This window comes from Eretmochelys imbricata, chromosome 13 (assembly GCF_965152235.1).
Source record: "Eretmochelys imbricata isolate rEreImb1 chromosome 13, rEreImb1.hap1, whole genome shotgun sequence".
NCBI classification, from domain to species: domain Eukaryota; kingdom Metazoa; phylum Chordata; order Testudines; family Cheloniidae; genus Eretmochelys; species Eretmochelys imbricata.
In genome coordinates this window covers 513,844-530,213 of record NC_135584.1, presented here as the reverse complement: position 1 = coordinate 530,213, position 16,370 = coordinate 513,844, and the positions used below count along the sequence as shown (strand labels likewise).

The 16,370-nt window shown below is 55.4% G+C and overlaps 1 protein-coding gene across 1 annotated transcript in view; it reads right to left on the bottom strand.

Moving 5' to 3' along the window:
- CDH22 (cadherin 22) overlaps positions 1-16,370 on the bottom strand; it is a 116,871-nt gene that overhangs the window by 60,612 nt on the left and 39,889 nt on the right. Inside the window, exon 6 of the mRNA XM_077831854.1 lies at positions 939-1,106. Within this exon, the coding sequence (XP_077687980.1) occupies positions 939-1,106 (168 nt within the window). The remainder of the gene's footprint in view (positions 1-938; positions 1,107-16,370) is intronic.

The following is a 16,370-nucleotide window of genomic DNA, read 5'->3' as shown; positions in this document are numbered from 1 at the left end:
GGTGGGACTCAAATGCAGGTCACAGAGCTTTGGCAATGGCTTGGGATCTAGAGACCAGCTCACAGTCACACCCCACATGCTCATGGTGTGCAAGCAGGGTCTAGTGACTGCCAGGTAGCAAGGAAGGGCCTGGGGCTCATTCAAACCAGCGCCTGAGGTCTGGATTGGCCCTGAAAGATGGCGGGAAGAGACCGGCTGACCTGCCAATGGAGTTTGGGGGTTACTCTCCCTCCTCCAGCGCCTACAGGCCCAGGGAGGGAGACAGAGACAGACAGCTAAGCCTACTCCTTGCAGCTACAGTCCTGCAGCCCCACTGACTCCCCCAGGGTTTGCTGGCTGTCACTGGGACACCCCTCCTGCTTCAGTTAATGGGCTGGGATCTGCAGAGTGCTTGGAGTAATAAACCCACTACACAACGACCACAGGCAGGAGCAGGAGCAGCCAAGACTCCTGCACGTATCACCGGTCAGATCCCCCTCTGCCACCAGCACTGCCCTGTGGAATAAGGGAAACCTGCACAGACCTGACCATGCACTGGCCCGCAGCACCGCGACCTGCCTTCTTGTACACCCAGAGCCACCAGTGTCAAAGAGTGTCTCTGCACTGCCAGCCTGTCCAAGGTGGGCAAGTTGAGGGCCAATGGGGAGAGATGACACTGACTCCCGAAGAATTCTAATAAACAAATGGGTCTGCATTGAAACTCAGCATTGATTGGGTCCCCCACTCCACATGTCACTTGCCCTCTTAGACTGCAAGCTCTCAGGACAGGTTCCAGATCTCTGGGTCTGTGAAACACCTAGCACAACGGGGGTATGTCCTGACTGGGTGTCTGGCTGCTACCCCAATGCAAAGTCAGCAACAACAATCCTGCACAGCAGTGGCTGGCTCAGCACCAGACTGCCTGCAAGACCCGCGGGACAGGGAACAGCGACTCTTACTCTGTGGGAATCGTGGAGGGTTGTCGTTGACGTCTGTGATCACAATTGTGACCGTGGTGGATCCAGAGAGGCCACCCAGCTGCCCTGCCATGTCCGTGGCTTGGATCACCACTTCATACCGGTCCTGAGTTTCTCTGTCCAGATTTGCCACTGCTGTCCGGATCACACCTGGAAAAGACCAAAGGGGAAGCAGTGAGTGTGAATGCAAGGGCGGCCCATCAGCCCACGGAGCACCCTTCTCACTTCCACCCTCCCCTGGGAGCAGGTCATGGAATCCTGTAGGCCAGGCTCAAGGCCAGAGCATGGTCACAAGGCACGAGCCCTTCACCTTCTCTTGCCAGCAGGACTCAGCTGAGGGAGGAGCATTAGCAGTGCAACGACTTAGGCTGGGCCCAGAAAAGCAGGGGGGACATGGGCATCGCCCTGCAGAAAACCTGACAACTCCGCAAGCAAACAGCCCCAACCACCCGGGGCAGCGGTGGGAGGGCCGGGACGGAGCCAGGTCATTTAGTAGGAAACAAGAGGTTTCATGTGCCTGCATCAGGATCTGCGGGCAAACTTGGGCGGGGGCTTAGCCACACCAGCTGGGTTTGTCATTGCTTGTTTCACCAGGAGAAGCTAAGTACCAGCTGTCTTGTTATAACACACAAAAATAAAGATGTTTAATATGAAACAGCGAAAGGCCCCAAGAACAGGCTCAGAACCCAGCTAAACAAACACCCCCAAAACATTCACAGAAAGGGGTGTGTGAATGGTACTGCCCAACCAAGCACAGATCTGTCCCAGGCCCAGGACAGCATTACCACAATCCACCTGTTGTCTCTCATACTTGGAGTGTAAGCTGTATGGGGCAGAGCCCAGATTTGTGTTCCGGGCTTGTCCAGTGCCTCGCGCCATGGGGCTCCTAGACACTACCACAGAGTCATAGAATCGTAGAACATCGGGGTTGGAAGGGACCTCAGGAGGTTCTAGTCCAACCCCCTGCTCAAAGCAGGACCAATCGCCAACCAAATCATCCCAGCCAGGGCTTTGTCAAGCCTGACCTTAAAAACTTCTAGGGAAGGAGATTCCACCACCTCCCTAGGTAACACATTCCAGTGCTTCACCACCCTCCTAGTGAAAAAGTTTTTCCCAATATCCAACCTAAACCTCCCCCACTGCAACTTGAGACCATTACTCATCGTTCTGTCATTTGATACCACTGAGAACAGTCTAGATCAATCCTCTCTGGAACCCCCCTTCAGGTAGTTGAAAGCAGCTATCAAATCCCCCCTCATTCTTCTCTTCCGTAGACTAAACAATCCCAGTTCCCTCAGCCTCTCCTCATAACTCATGTGTTCCAGTCCCCTAATCATTTTGGTTGCCCTCTGCTGGACTCTTTCCAATTTTTCCACATCCTTCTTGTAGTGTGGGGCCCAAAACTGGACACAGTACTCCAGATGAGGCCTCACCAATGCCTAATAGAGGGGAATGATCACATCTCTCGATCTGCTGGCAATGCCCCTATGTAGACATCCCAAAATGCCATTGGCCTTCTTGGCAACAAGGGCACACCGTTGACTCATATCCAGCTTCTTGTCCACTGTAACCCCTAGGCCCTTTTCTGCAGAACTGCTGCCGAGCCATTTGGTCCCTAGTCTGTAGCAGTGCATGGGATTCTTCTGTCCTAAGTGCAGGACTCTGCACTTGTCCTTGTTGAACTTCATCAGATCTTTTGGCCCAATCCTCTAATTTGTCTAGGTCCCTCTGTATCCTATCCCTACCCTCCAGCGTATCTACCACTCCTACCAGTTTAGTGTCATCTGCAAACTTGCTGAGGGTGCAATCCACACCATCCTCCAGATCATTAATGAAGATATTGAACAAAACCGGTCCCAGGACCGACCCTTGGAGCACTCCCTTGATACTGGCTGCCAACTAGACTTGGAGCCATTGATCACTACCCGTTGAGCCTGACAATCTAGCCAGCTTTCTATCCACCATATACTCCATTCATCCAGCTCATACGTCTTTAACTTGCTGGCAAGAATACTGTGGGAGACCATGTCAAAAGCTTTGCTAAAGTCAAAGAATAACACATCCACTGCTTTCCCCTCATCCACAGAGCCAGTTATCTCGTCATAGAAGGCAATTAGATTAGTCAGGCATGACTTGCCCTTGGTGAATCCATGCTGGCTGTTCCTGATCACTTTCGTCTCCTCTAAGTGCTTCAGAATTGATTCCTTGAGGACCTGCTCTATGATTTTTCCAGGGACTGAGGTGAGGCTGACTGGCCTGTAGTTCCCAGGATCCTCTTTCTTCCCTTTTTTAAAGATGGGCACTACATTAGCCTTTTTCCAGTCCTCCGGGACCTCCCCCGATCACCGTTAGTTTTCAAAGATAATGGCCAATGGCTCTGCAATCTGCAAAACTCCTTTAGCACTCTCGGATGCAGCGCATCCAGCCCCATGGACTTGTGCTCGTCCAGCTTTCCTAAATAGTCCCGAACCACTTCTTTCTCCACAGAGGGCCGGTCACCTCCTCCCAATGCTGTGCTGCCCAGTGCAGTAGTCTGGGAGCTGACCTTGTTCGTGAAGACAGAGGCAAAAAAGCACTGAGTACATTAGCTTTTTCCACATCCTCTGTCATTCGTTTGCCTCCCTCATTCAGTAAGGGGCCCACACTTTCCTTGACTGTCTTCTTGTTGCTAACATACCTGAACAAACCCTTCTTGTTACTATTAACATCTCTTGATAGCTGCAACTCCAAGCATGATTTGTCCTTCCTGATTTCACTCCTGCATGCCTGAGCAATATTTTTATACTCTTCCCTGGTCATTTGTCCAAGCTTCCACTTCTTGTAAGCTTCTTTTTTGTGTTTAAGATCAGCAAGGATTTCACTGTTAAGCCAAGCTGATCACCTGCCATATTTACTATTCTTTCTACACATCAGGATGGTTTGTCCCTGTAACCTCAATAAGGATTCTTTAAAATACAGCCAGCTCTCCTGGACTCCTTTCCCCCTCATGTTATTCTCCCAGGGGATCCTGCCCATCAGTTCCCTGAGGGAGTCAAAGTCTGCTTTTCTGAAGTCCAGGGTCCGTATTCTCTTTTCTTCCTTGTGTCAGGATCCTGAACTCGACCATCTCATGGTCACTGCCTCCCAGGTTCCCATCCACTTTTGCTTCCCCTACTAATTCTTCCCGGTTTGTGAGCAGCAGGTCAAGAAGAGCTCTGCCCCTAGTTGGTTGCTCCAGCACTTGCACCAGGAAATTGTCCCCTACATTTTCAAAAAACTTCCTGGCTTGTCTGTGCACCGCTGTATTGCTCTCCCAGCAGATATCAGGGTGATTGAAGTCTCTCATGAGAACCAGGGCCTGCGATCTAGTAACTTCCGTTAGTTGCCGGAAGAAAGCCTTGTCCACCTCATCCCCCTGGTCTGGTGGTCTATAGCAGACTCGCACCACGACATCACCCTTGTTGCTCACACTTCTAAACTTAATCCAGAGACTCTCAGGTTTTTCTGCAGTTTCATACCAGAGCTCTGAGCAGTCATACTGCTGTCTTACATACAGAGCAACTCCCCCACCTTTTCTGCCCTGCCTGTTCTTCCTGAACAGTTTATATCCATCCATGACAGTACTTCAGTCATGTGAGTTATCCCACCAAGTCTCTGTTATTCCAATCACATCATAATTCCTTGACTGTGCCAGGACTTCCAGTTCTCCCTGCTTGTTTCCCAGGCTTCTTGCATTTGTGTATAGTCACAAATACCTAGTGCTGCCAGGGATGTGGCAAGCCCAGAGTAGTCGCCAAGGGCACTCTGAGACCATCAGGAGTAACTCCCATGAAGTCAATGCCAGCCTGAACCTGGTTTGAGGGAGGGGAGAATCAAGCCTAGAGCCCTGTGTCTGCACGACAGACCTATCTATGTTGGTGTAACTACATTGCTCGGGGTGTGAAAAATCCACAGCCCTGAGCAATGCAGTTACACCGACCTAGCCCCCCACCAGTGTAGACAGTGCCGTGTCGGCAGGAGGGCTTCTCCTGGTAGGAGGTGCAGGAATGTCCTCACTATAGCGGCGCAGCAGTGTTTTAAGTGTAGACCTGCCCTTACTCAGGAGCCTGCAGTGAGAGACCTGCAGGGGACCAGGCTATTTAGCCATGTCTCTTCCCTGTCTGGCCCTGACCTGCTCACACGGTCCACTCCTGAACAGGCACCAGGCTCCAGCCCCTCACATGCCCTTGTTCACCTCTCCCCAGAGGCCAGGCTTGAGAGGTGGGCAGCCCATGGGAGCAAAGAAGCAGAGTCCTGGGGAGCCAGAAATGTTCCAGGACAATACTCAGAACCTCAAGTTGAAGGAAGCCAGGAGGAGCCACTGAACAGCGAGGAACAGACATTTCTCTCTCTCTCTCTCTGATGACATTTGCAGGCACTAAAGGAGCTGGCGATGCTTTCTGAAACTAGCAATTATTCCAGTGATTATCATCGTTAGGATTTATTACGAAGACATCACCATTGTCTCCGATCCCTGCAGCTCCCTCACTCTCGTGGACAGGCACAATTTCACCCATCCCACCTCCCCCTGGACTCTGTCATTTCGGTTCTGTAATTACCCCAGACTCTCCAAGCAGCACTTTCGCTGCCTTCGGTCCGACGAATCAAAGGGAGGATCCATTTCGCCTACCTTACCTCAAGCAGGTTCCCACGCACTCCCATCAATCCAGCACCTGCTTTCCTGTGCACTAAAAAGTGACTCATGGACCGCTCTGTATGCTCCTTCCCTTCCCTGGGGTCCATGCCTCCTGGCAGCTGCACGGGGTGGGGTGGAGGACAGGGCGCTGAGGTCAGTTCCAGAAAGACCTTTCTACAGAGGACTGGGAATAGCTCCAGGTGAACTGGATGTGGCGCCCTCTGCATTGCAGATAAATTCAGATTTCTGCCACCGCTACACCCAAGGGGCTCAGTCTCTCCCCATGACTCCCTGGACAGCTCCCCGTGTCAGCCCCATGGCTGCAGACTCCCTTTCTTGCTTTGTGTCTGTTTGGATAGAATTGTTTCCCTGTGAGAGACGCTGCCAATGCAGTCTGTATTGGCTGCTGCCATTCCCACTGCCAGAGGGCGTGGATGCAGGAGGGTGGAGACCTTTAGCTGATGCTCTTCCCCACATCTTGTCACACCCCCTCAGGGAGGTTTGGGGTTTGCATTTTTAAAGAGCACTGGAAGAAACAAGGCCCTAGTGGGAGGGACCCCTCTCGGTGAGCCCTTGGCCCCATGGGACTAAGCTACATAGCAGGCTGATCCCTGGGAGCTGTGGGGCGAGCAGGCTGGTTGGCAGCATTTACAGTCAGACCCAGTCATCCGGCTCTGAATATTAAACTGTTATTTCTGGGGAAGCACCATTGCATTCACATTTCAGCAATTCTGTTAATTAAAGGGGTATGAAGTGTTTTATAATGAAAACGATTCTTGTCAGCACAATAGCGCTGAATTGCGATGAGACAGAAAAGCTCCTGCATTCAGCACAGTTGTAATGGTTTAACTGAGCCACTTAATGAAACATGCCACGATGCCCCCTTGCAGCGCGGTACCCGGTCCAGCCGCACCCTCCAAGGTCCCCACACAGCACAGTACTTGGCTCAGCCGCACCCCACGACAGCCCCTTCAGCGCGGTACCCAGCCCAGTCACAGCCCATGATGCCCCTGGCAGCACGGTACCGTCCCAGCCACACCCCCCGACGCTCCCACACAGCACGGTACCCGAGCCAGCCACACCCCCCGACGCCCCCTTGCAGCGCGCAGTACCTGGCCCAGCTGTGCCCCCCAATGCCCCACACAGCTCAGTACCCGACCCAGCCGCACCCCCGATGCCCCCACACAGCACGGTACCCGACCCAGCCACACCCCCCGACGCCCCTTGCAGCGCAGTACCTGGCCCAGCTGTGCCCCCCAATGCCCCACACAGCTCAGTACCCGACCCAGCCGCACCCCCGATGCCCCCACACAGCACGGTACCCGACCCAGCCACACCCCCCGACGCCCCCTTGCAGCGCAGTACCTGGCCCAGCTGTGCCCCCCAATGCCCCACACAGCTCAGTACCCGACCCAGCCACACCCCCCGACGCTCCCACACAGCACGGTACCCGACCCAGCCACACCCCCCGACGCCCCCTTGCAGCGCAGTACCTGGCCCAGCTGTGCCCCCCAATGCCCCACACAGCTCAGTACCCGACCCAGCCGCACCCCCGATGCCCCCACACAGCACGGTACCCGACCCAGCCACACCCCCCGACGCCCCCTTGCAGCGCAGTACCTGGCCCAGCTGTGCCCCCCAATGCCCCACACAGCTCAGTACCCGACCCAGCCGCACCCCCGATGCCCCCACACAGCATGGTACCCGACCCAGCCGCACCCCCGATGCCCCCTTGTAGTGCGGTACCTGGCCCAGTCGTGCCCCCCAATGCCCCCACACAGCTCAGTACCTGACCCAGCTGCATCCCACGGCGCCCCCTTGCCGCACAGTACCCGGCCCAGCCGCACCCCACAACAACTCCATACCGCATGGGATGGGAGCGTCACATCAGTACCCAGCCACACCCCATGATGCCCCCACACAGCACATTACCCAGCCCAGCCGCACCCCCGACACCCCTAAGCAGTGCGGTACCTGGCCCAGCCACACACCCCAATGCCCCCACACAGCGCAATACCCAGTCCAGCTGCACCCCACGATATCCCCATGGGACCAACTACATCCTAGTAGAAAGTAAACCCCAAAAGGCCCAGGGCTGTGCTGGCCAGGGACATGACTTGTCAGTGCATCCCAGCTCTCCAGGCTGGTGCAGGACCATTCTGTGGCTTTGGTGGGCCTGTGCAGACCCCATCCTGTGGAATGCCAGTGCTGCTACTTCTGGCCCAATTCACCCATTTCCATGAACCTCCAGAATGTTTCTTTCTAAGATCTGCTTTAGCTCAGTCAGAAGCTACGGGCTGGCTGCAGGAATCCCTGGGCGAGGGTCTGTGGCCTGTGTGGTTCCAGAAGTCAGACGGGATGATCAGAATGGTCTTTCTAGCCTTAAATTCTATGAATCTCTGAGAAGTTTCAGGTCTGGGTTTGATTTTTTTTGGGTCATGGTCCCACTTAGCTGTGGCTTGAGACAAACCCACCCGCTACTCACCAGCTCCCCCATGGCCACATGGGGGAGTGAGACTTTATTCCAGTCCGTAAAGTGCTCTGAGAGCCTCAGCTGAATGGTGCTGGGGAAGTACAGAGGGTCATTAACACACACATGTCTCACAGCTGGGAAAGGACCGGTCCCTCTCAGAGAGAGTGGGAAGCTCCTACTTCTGATTCCATTCTGCTGAGGCTTGGTAGAAGGACCTAACATGGTCCCCCTCCCCCAGCCCCATCCTGAGGAACCCCCTTCCTGGGGACTAGACACAGCACAGCCAAGGATATAAAGGAAAGGATAAAACCAGCAGCCAGGGTTCAGCTGCATGGGGGTGGCCCCAGCAGCTTCCTCCCCAGGCCCACAGCTCTGCTGCTTTCCCAAACAAGGAGAACAGCAAGACAATCTGTCCTGCCCAAAGACTTCCAGCCACGCCACTCTCTGACAAGAACCCCCTTACATCCAGCTGTGTCTTTTCAGTTTTTGTCAGTGTCTATTATAGCTGTATAATGCAGCCATGTAACGACATACCCTCCAGTCCCTGCTGCGCATGGCTTTCCAGCAGGAGCCAGATTAATCACAGAGAATAATTACAACGCTACGGGACACTTACATAGTCACACAAACGCCATCAAACTGGCTCAATGGCAGACACTCTTTGGGCGATAAAACCAAAGCAGGACAAGTTCTCAGCTGGTAAATGCCTCCCAGAAATCCAAACACCCTGCAGGTTACTCGCTCTCGATGCTTCCAGCTCAGGGGGCTACGAGTCCACATCCTGGGGCTCCTACCCCAAGGAAACAAGACAGAGACCACCCCACACCCACCACAATGCCCTGCCAGAGAGGAGAGCGTGGGCAGGACCCACCTCAGTGACTCGGCCAGGGTTTTAGCAAGCTGGTCCAGGGGGCTGCCAAACTCACCTGAACAGACTTTGATGGGCAGGTCCCTTCCAGGTGCACATACCTGCCTGTGCAGGACATGGAAATGCCATGTTATTTGCCAGCTTTCATTATGTCCCCTTCTGGGAAGGCATGAGGCGCCGTCAGATTTCTGTCCCAAGCCTGATGCATTGTGTGGGAACATCAGAGCCATCCATCCTCAGCCCTTCAGCACTCATCACTGCTTCCCGAGCCTCCCAGTCCATCAGCACCTCCCCGCTGCTGCCCCATGCCTGGTGGGCACTGGGTGAGCATGGTGCCTGCCTGCTCCCCCCATGCAGGCTGCGCCTCAGTGGAGACAGGCTGGGGTTACTGAGCAAGCGGCATGGTTCTCTCCCGGTGATGCCACTCGGCAGTGGGGCTGACCCGTCGTGTTGCAAAGCTGAGCCGCTGAGGTGCCATTTTTACACACTCAGAGCCAGCGTGCGGGGTTGCCGTGGCTGGGGCGGGAACTCCCAGTGACACAGCATTGCCCTGGAACCCAGCCTCACCACAGGCAGGAGCCTGAGAGAAGAGAGGTGAGGCAGCCTGCTGCTCGCCTGATTCTGGCCTCTCCCAGCTCTGACAGCGACATGGCTGGCCCTGGGATCTCCTTTGATCACAGTGACAGTGTCCTACTCCGCCCCCAGCTGAGGCCGACGGACTGGCTCGCAGCAACATCCCATGCTCAGGAATAACGCTTGGAAAATGCAACCCCCTTGACAGGGTGGCTTTTCTCTTCACGTGGGGTTCCAACACCCTAGCAGGGCACCCCCGCGGGGCTACTCCCCCCTCAGCCCTGACAGGTTTCCCCAGAATCCACTCCCAGCAGGTCACTCCCTCTCCCTCACACTCCTCACTGACACAAGCCCTGCGCTCCCCTGACACACCTGCATTCTGAACTCTGCCTTCCAGCGACTCATTCTGCCCTCTGCATGGGGGGGTCACACTCGCCCGCCCCAGCTCAAGAACAGCCAGGCCAGGGCCCAGCTGCACTTTTTTGTGCCCTCGGCCAAGGCCTGCTCCAAGGGAGGTCACTGAGACTTTGCCAAGGGGGCCTTTCCTGTCCTGCTCTTCCTACGCCCTTTGAGCGCAGGAGCCAAGATGCAAAGACCACCACTGAGGAGGGGCAGGTTGCCCTGGTGCATCCAGTGGCCTCTGCTGTGGGTCCTTTATCTGTTTCAATGAGCAACCAGGATGAAGGGCCTGTGCTCCCAGGCTGTGGGCACACGGCCGCAATTCAAATTGCAGGCACATAATGGTGAAGCCAGACTCATCCGCCAACTCCAAGCCAGGAAACAAGGAAATAACCAGCCAGAGGTTATATCAAATCCAAGCCTTGCTCCAACTCCCCCTCCTAGCCCAGCCCACCACTCCCCCCTAGCCAAAGCCTGGGGAAGGAGGTGGGCCCTGAAACTCCACGGGTCTGGGCTATCTAGGGCTCAGGGGGAGTAAATCCAGCAGAACTGAAGCAACCCTAAATAACACAGCAGCAAGGGCAGCCCAACGCTCGGGAGCAGCCCTACAATGACACAGCAGCGAGGGCAGCCCAGGGCTCGGGAGCAGCCCTACAATAACACAGCAGCGAGGGCAGCCCAGGGCTCGGGAGCAGCCCTACAGTAACACAGCAGCGAGGGCAGCCCAGCGCTCGGGAGCAGCCCTACAATGACACAGCAGCGAGGGCAGCCCAGGGCTCGGGAGCAGCCCTACAGTAACACAGCAGCGAGGGCAGCCCAGGGCTCGGGAGCAGCCCTACAATGACACAGCAGTGAGGGCAGCCCAGGGCTCGGGAGTAGCCCTACAGTAACACAGCAGCGAGGGCAGCCCAGGGCTCGGGAGCAGCCCTACAGTAACACAGCAGCGAGGGCAGCCCAGGGCTCGGGAGCAGCCCTACAATAACACAGCAGCGAAGGCAGCCCAGGGCTCGGGAGCAGCCCTACAGTAACACAGCAGCGAGGGCAGCCCAGGGCTCGGGAGCAGCCCTACAATGACACAGCAGCGAGGGCAGCCCAGGGCTCGGGAGCAGCCCTACAGTAACACAGCAACGAGGGCAGCCCAGGGCTCGGGAGCAGCCCTACAGTAACACAGCAGCGAGGGCAGCCCAGGGCTCGGGAGCAGCCCTACAGTAACACAGCAGCGAGGGCAGCCCAGGGCTCGGGAGCAGCCCTACAGTAACACAGCAACGAGGGCAGCCCAGGGCTCGGGAGCAGCCCTACAATGACACAGCAGTGAGGGCAGCCCAGGGCTCGGGAGCAGCCCTACAATGACACAGCAGCGAGGGCAGCCCAGGGCTCGGGAGCAGCCCTACAGTAACACAGCAGCGAGGGCAGCCCAGGGCTCGGGAGCAGCCCTACAGTAACACAGCAGCGAGGGCAGCCCAGGGCTCGGGAGCAGCCCTACAGTAACACAGCAGCGAGGGCAGCCCAGGGCTCGGGAGCAGCCCTACAATAACACAGCAGCGAAGGCAGCCCAGGGCTCGGGAGCAGCCCTACAATAACACAGCAGCGAGGGCAGCCCAGGGCTCGGGAGCAGCCCTACAGTAACACAGCAACGAGGGCAGCCCAGGGCTCGGGAGCAGCCCTACAATGACACAGCAGCGAGGGCAGCCCAGGGCTCGGGAGCAGCCCTACAATGACACAGCAGCGAGGGCAGCCCAGGGCTCGGGAGCAGCCCTACAATGACACAGCAGCGATGGCAGCCCAGGGCTCGGGAGCAGCCCTACAATGACACAGCAGCGATGGCAGCCCAGGGCTCGGGAGCAGCCCTACAATGACACAGCAGCGAGGGCAGCCCTGGGCTCGGGAGCAGCCCTACTATAACTCAGCAGCGAGGGCAGCCCAGCGCTCGGGAGCCCTACAGTAACACAGCCGTGTGCACAGCTGATGGAGGAAATACACTTCAGGGTCAGACTTTCAAGGGTTAATAGCAACAAGACAAAACATGTCTTCAAATGATGGAAAATACCTGGAGAGCAGAATCTTTATCTATGGAAGGAAAATGATGCAATTGCTGAGAGAGACTCGGTAGCTTCATTTCCTGTCCATGTTGCTGGATATTCCCCCACCCCCAAAGAGATAAAAATCACTGTAACGTATCCAGAGGGCAGGTGAGAAACAGTGACAAGGAGCAGAGAGGAGGCAGGAGCAGGGGACAAAATAGCGTGTGGGAGATATGTGGGGCCAGTGGCCAGCAGGGCACAGGGACGTGTGCACACACAGACATGCCAGTCTCTCTACACAGGGCCCAGGATCACCTACATTTCACTAGTTCATCAGGCTTGGACCCATCCCCCAACCCTTGGCTCAGGAGACCTGTGGGGGAAGGGGGGCGAACGGGACAGGCTCAGGGAACCTGGGCAAGGTCCCACTAAGGACTTGTTCAAACTACCACTTCTACCTGTGCAACTTATATCGCTCAGGGGTGTGAATAAGCCACCCCCAAACGACATAAGTTACACCGACCTGAGCACGCAGCGGGGGCCGTGGGGATGCAGGATGGCACTCAGCAGTGGGAGCTGCCGGGACACAGGATGGCTGCTGCTGCCGATGAAGGGATAAGGCGATTCAGAAGGGAGAGCTGTGCATGGTGTGGATTTACTGCAGCCAGGAAATGGCCACTCTTCCTGCCAGCCGCTTAGGAGCCTGTGCCCCAAGACAGGTTTCTAGCAGCCAAGCTGTAACAGACAGGCCCAGAGGACTTAGTCCTGGGGGAGGGCAGTGGACTAGGGTGGGGTGGGAAAGGGAGGGGCAGCCTATGACAGCACAAAATGAAGCTAAATCCCAAATCTCTCTTGACATCAAATACTAATTTCCACTTTACACGAGTAAATAGGCCCTCACTCTCCGCACACCAAACACACAATTTGTCCCAAACCAACTGACCTTCCTTAAAGGCCCAGTGTGTCTTAAAGGAGAGAGAATCACACAAACACAAAACAGAGGAATCTCCTTGGAAGCAGCTCACGCCTGGGGACATGGGATCGTCCCAGTTCAAAGCTGCCCGTCCCTGCCCAGGGCTCAGGCGGATAATCCCGAGACAGCAGGGGCTGTTTGGGGCTGATAGAGAGAGTCCCCACGTAGGTCAATGCAACCCCGTGAGCGCAGCCAAACACGCACCCGACACATTTATGCGCACACTCAGATGCGCTGCCAGCACAGGGTCCCAAGAGGAATTCAAAAGGAGCTCTGTTTAGCGGTCTCCCCATCCCAAGGGGCACAAATCCTGTGACTGGTTTGCATCCGTATGGTTCAGAGACAGACAAAACAAGTGTCAGTGTAAACTGCTCCTTGTCGGCAGGAGTAGGGGGTGGAAGTATTTTGTCCGCAAAAGTGCCGAAAAACAGCGTTTACACTGCCTGACTTCTTGCGACGGCTGTGTCCCTAAAAGCTGTGTAGTGTAGACAAAGACAAAGTCTGCGGAAGAGAAGAATGAGGAGGGATTTGATGGCTGCTTTCAACTAGCTGAAAGGGGGTTCTAAAGAGGGTGGATCTAGACTGTTCTCAGTGGCAGCAGATGAGAGAACGAGGAGTAATGGTCTCAAGTTGCAGCGGGGGAGGTCTAGGTTGGATATTAGGAAAAACTATTTCACTAGGAGGATGGTGAAGCACTGGAATCGGTTATCTAGGGCAGTGGATTTCAAACTTTTTTTCTGGCGACTCAAGTGTGACAAAGTGGGACTGTTCTTAATGTTTCCTCTGAATAGTGTGGAGGTGCCTAAGTTTCCCCTATGCAGTTCTTAAGTCTAGGTGGTGGGGTAAGGGTGTATGATCATTGCAGAACCCTAGAGGGCAAGTGTGTGCAGGGGTCTGGACACAGAGAATGGCCAACATCCTGTTTCCTGGCAACTGATGGCCTGGGCCCTTCCCCCCTGCAAGGTGAGAGCTAAAGGGTTGGAGAACAAAGGAATCCGGTGACCTCCTGGCCCGGGAAAGGGACAAAGCCCAGAAGAGGAGGGGCTGGAGGGAGTTTCAGTTTGGGGCTGGCTGGGACTTGGAGTGAAGGGCAGACGTGGTTGTCTGGCTCGCTGCCCCCCAAAATGGACCCAGCTGAGTGGTCCTGTTCTCTGCACCTACAAGCTCTGTGTTAGACCATGTTCCTGTCGTCTAATAAACCTGTTTTACTGGCTGGCTGAGAGTCACGTCTGACTGCGGAGTTGGGGGGGCAGGACCCTCTGGCTTCCCCAGGAGCCCCGCCTGGGCGGACTTGCTGTGGGAAGCGCACGGAGGGGCAGAGGATGCTGAATGCTCCGAGGTCAGACCCAGGAAGGGGGAAGCTGTGTGAGCTGTGTGTCCTGAAGACAGACTGCTCACAGAAAGGCGACTGCCCCAGAGTCCTGACTGGCTTCATGGGGAGCAGTTCCAGACCATCGCCCAGGGATTCCATGACATCAAGTTAAAGAAAATTGTTGAGGCCCACGACCCAGTGGAGCTGGGGATGAGGGTTTTGGGGTGTGGGAGGGGCTCAGGGCTGGGGCAGAGAGTTGGGGTGCGGAGGTGAGGGCTGCGGGGTGGGGCCAGGAATGAGGGGTTCAGCATGTAGGAGGGGGCTCTGGGCTGGGACAGGGAGTTGGGGTGTGGAAGGGGTCAGGGCTCTGGGCTGGGGGTGCAGGCTCTGGAGTGGGGCCGGGGATGAGGGGTTTGGGGTGCAGGAAGGGGCTCCGGGTTTGGGGGTGGGCTTAGGGTTGGAGCAGGGGATTGGGGCGCAGTCTTAACTCAGGCAGCTCCCAGTCAGCAGCGCAGTGGGAGCGCTAAGACAGGCTTCCTGCCTGTCCTGGCACTGCGCATCGTGCTGCGCCCTGGAAGCAGCCAGCAGCAGGTCCAGCTCTTAGGCAGAGGCGCGCAAGAGGTTCCATGTGGTTCTCACCTGCAGACACACACACCCAGCAGCCATTGGCCAGAAACTGGCCAATGGGAGTGCAGAGTCAGTGGTTGGGGTGGGGGCAACGCGCGGAGCCCCATGGCCCCCCTGCCTAGGAGCCGGACCTGCTGCTGGACGCTTCCGGGGAGCAGCACAGTATCAGAACAGGTAGGAACTAGCCTGCCTTAGCCAGGCAGCACCGTCGACGGGACTTTTAACAGCCTGGTCGGTGGTGCTGACCAGAGCCACCACGACCCAGTGCCTTATATTCCGCGACCCAGTACTGGATCATGACCCGCAGTTTGAAACCAACTGACTAGGGAGGTGGTGAAATCTCCATCCTTAGAGGTTTTTAAGGCCTGGCTGGACAAAGCCTTGGCTGGGATGATTTAGTTGGGGTTAAAAGAAAAGGAGTACTTGTGGCACCTTAGAGACTAACCAATTTATTTGAGCATGAGCTTTCATGAGCTACAGCTCACTTCATCAGATGCATACCGTGGAAACTGCAGCAGACTTTATATATACACAGAGAATATGAAACAATACCTCCTCCCACCCCACTGTCCTGCTTGTAATAGCTTATCTAAAGTAATCATCAGGTTAGGCCATTTCCAGCACAAATCCAGGTTTTCTCACCCTCCACCCCCCCACACAAATTCACCCTCCTGCTGGTGATAGCCCATCCAAAGTGACAACTCTTTACACAATGTGCATGATAATGAAGTTAGGCCATTTCCTGCACAAATCCAGGTTCTCTCACTCCCTCACCCCCCTTCAAAAACCCACCCCCATACACACACAGACTCACTCTCCTGCTGGTAATAGCTCATCCAAACTGACCACTCTCCAAGTTTAAATCCAAGTTAAACCAGAACATCTGGCGGGGGGGGTGGGGATAGGAAAAAACAAGAGGAAATAGGCTACCTTGCATAATGACTTAGCCACTCCCAGTCTCTATTTAAGCCTAAATTAATAGTATCGAATTTGCAAATGAATTCCAATTCAGCAGTTTCTCGCTGGAGTCTGGATTTGAAGTTTTTTTGTTTTAAGATAGCGACCTTCATGTCTGTGATTGCGTGACCAGAGAGATTGAAGTGTTCTCCGACTGGTTTATGAATGTTATAATTCTTGACATCTGATTTGTGTCCATTTATTCTTTTACGTAGAGACTGTCCAGTTTGACCAATGTACATGGCAGAGGGGCATTGCTGGCACATGATGGCATAAATCACATTGGTGGATGTGCAGGTGAACGAGCCTCTGACAGTGTGGCTGATGTTATTAGGCCCTGTGATGGTGTCCCCTGAATAGATATGTGGGCACAATTGGCACAGTTGGGGTTGGTCCTGCTTTGAGCAGGGGGTTGGACTAGATGACCTTGGTCCTGCTTTGAGCAGGGGGTTGGACTAGATGACCTCCTGAGGTCTCTTTGAACCCTAATCGTCTATGATTCTATGATTAGAGAGACAAGGTGGGTGAGGTCCTATCTTGCTGGCTTTTATCTTTCC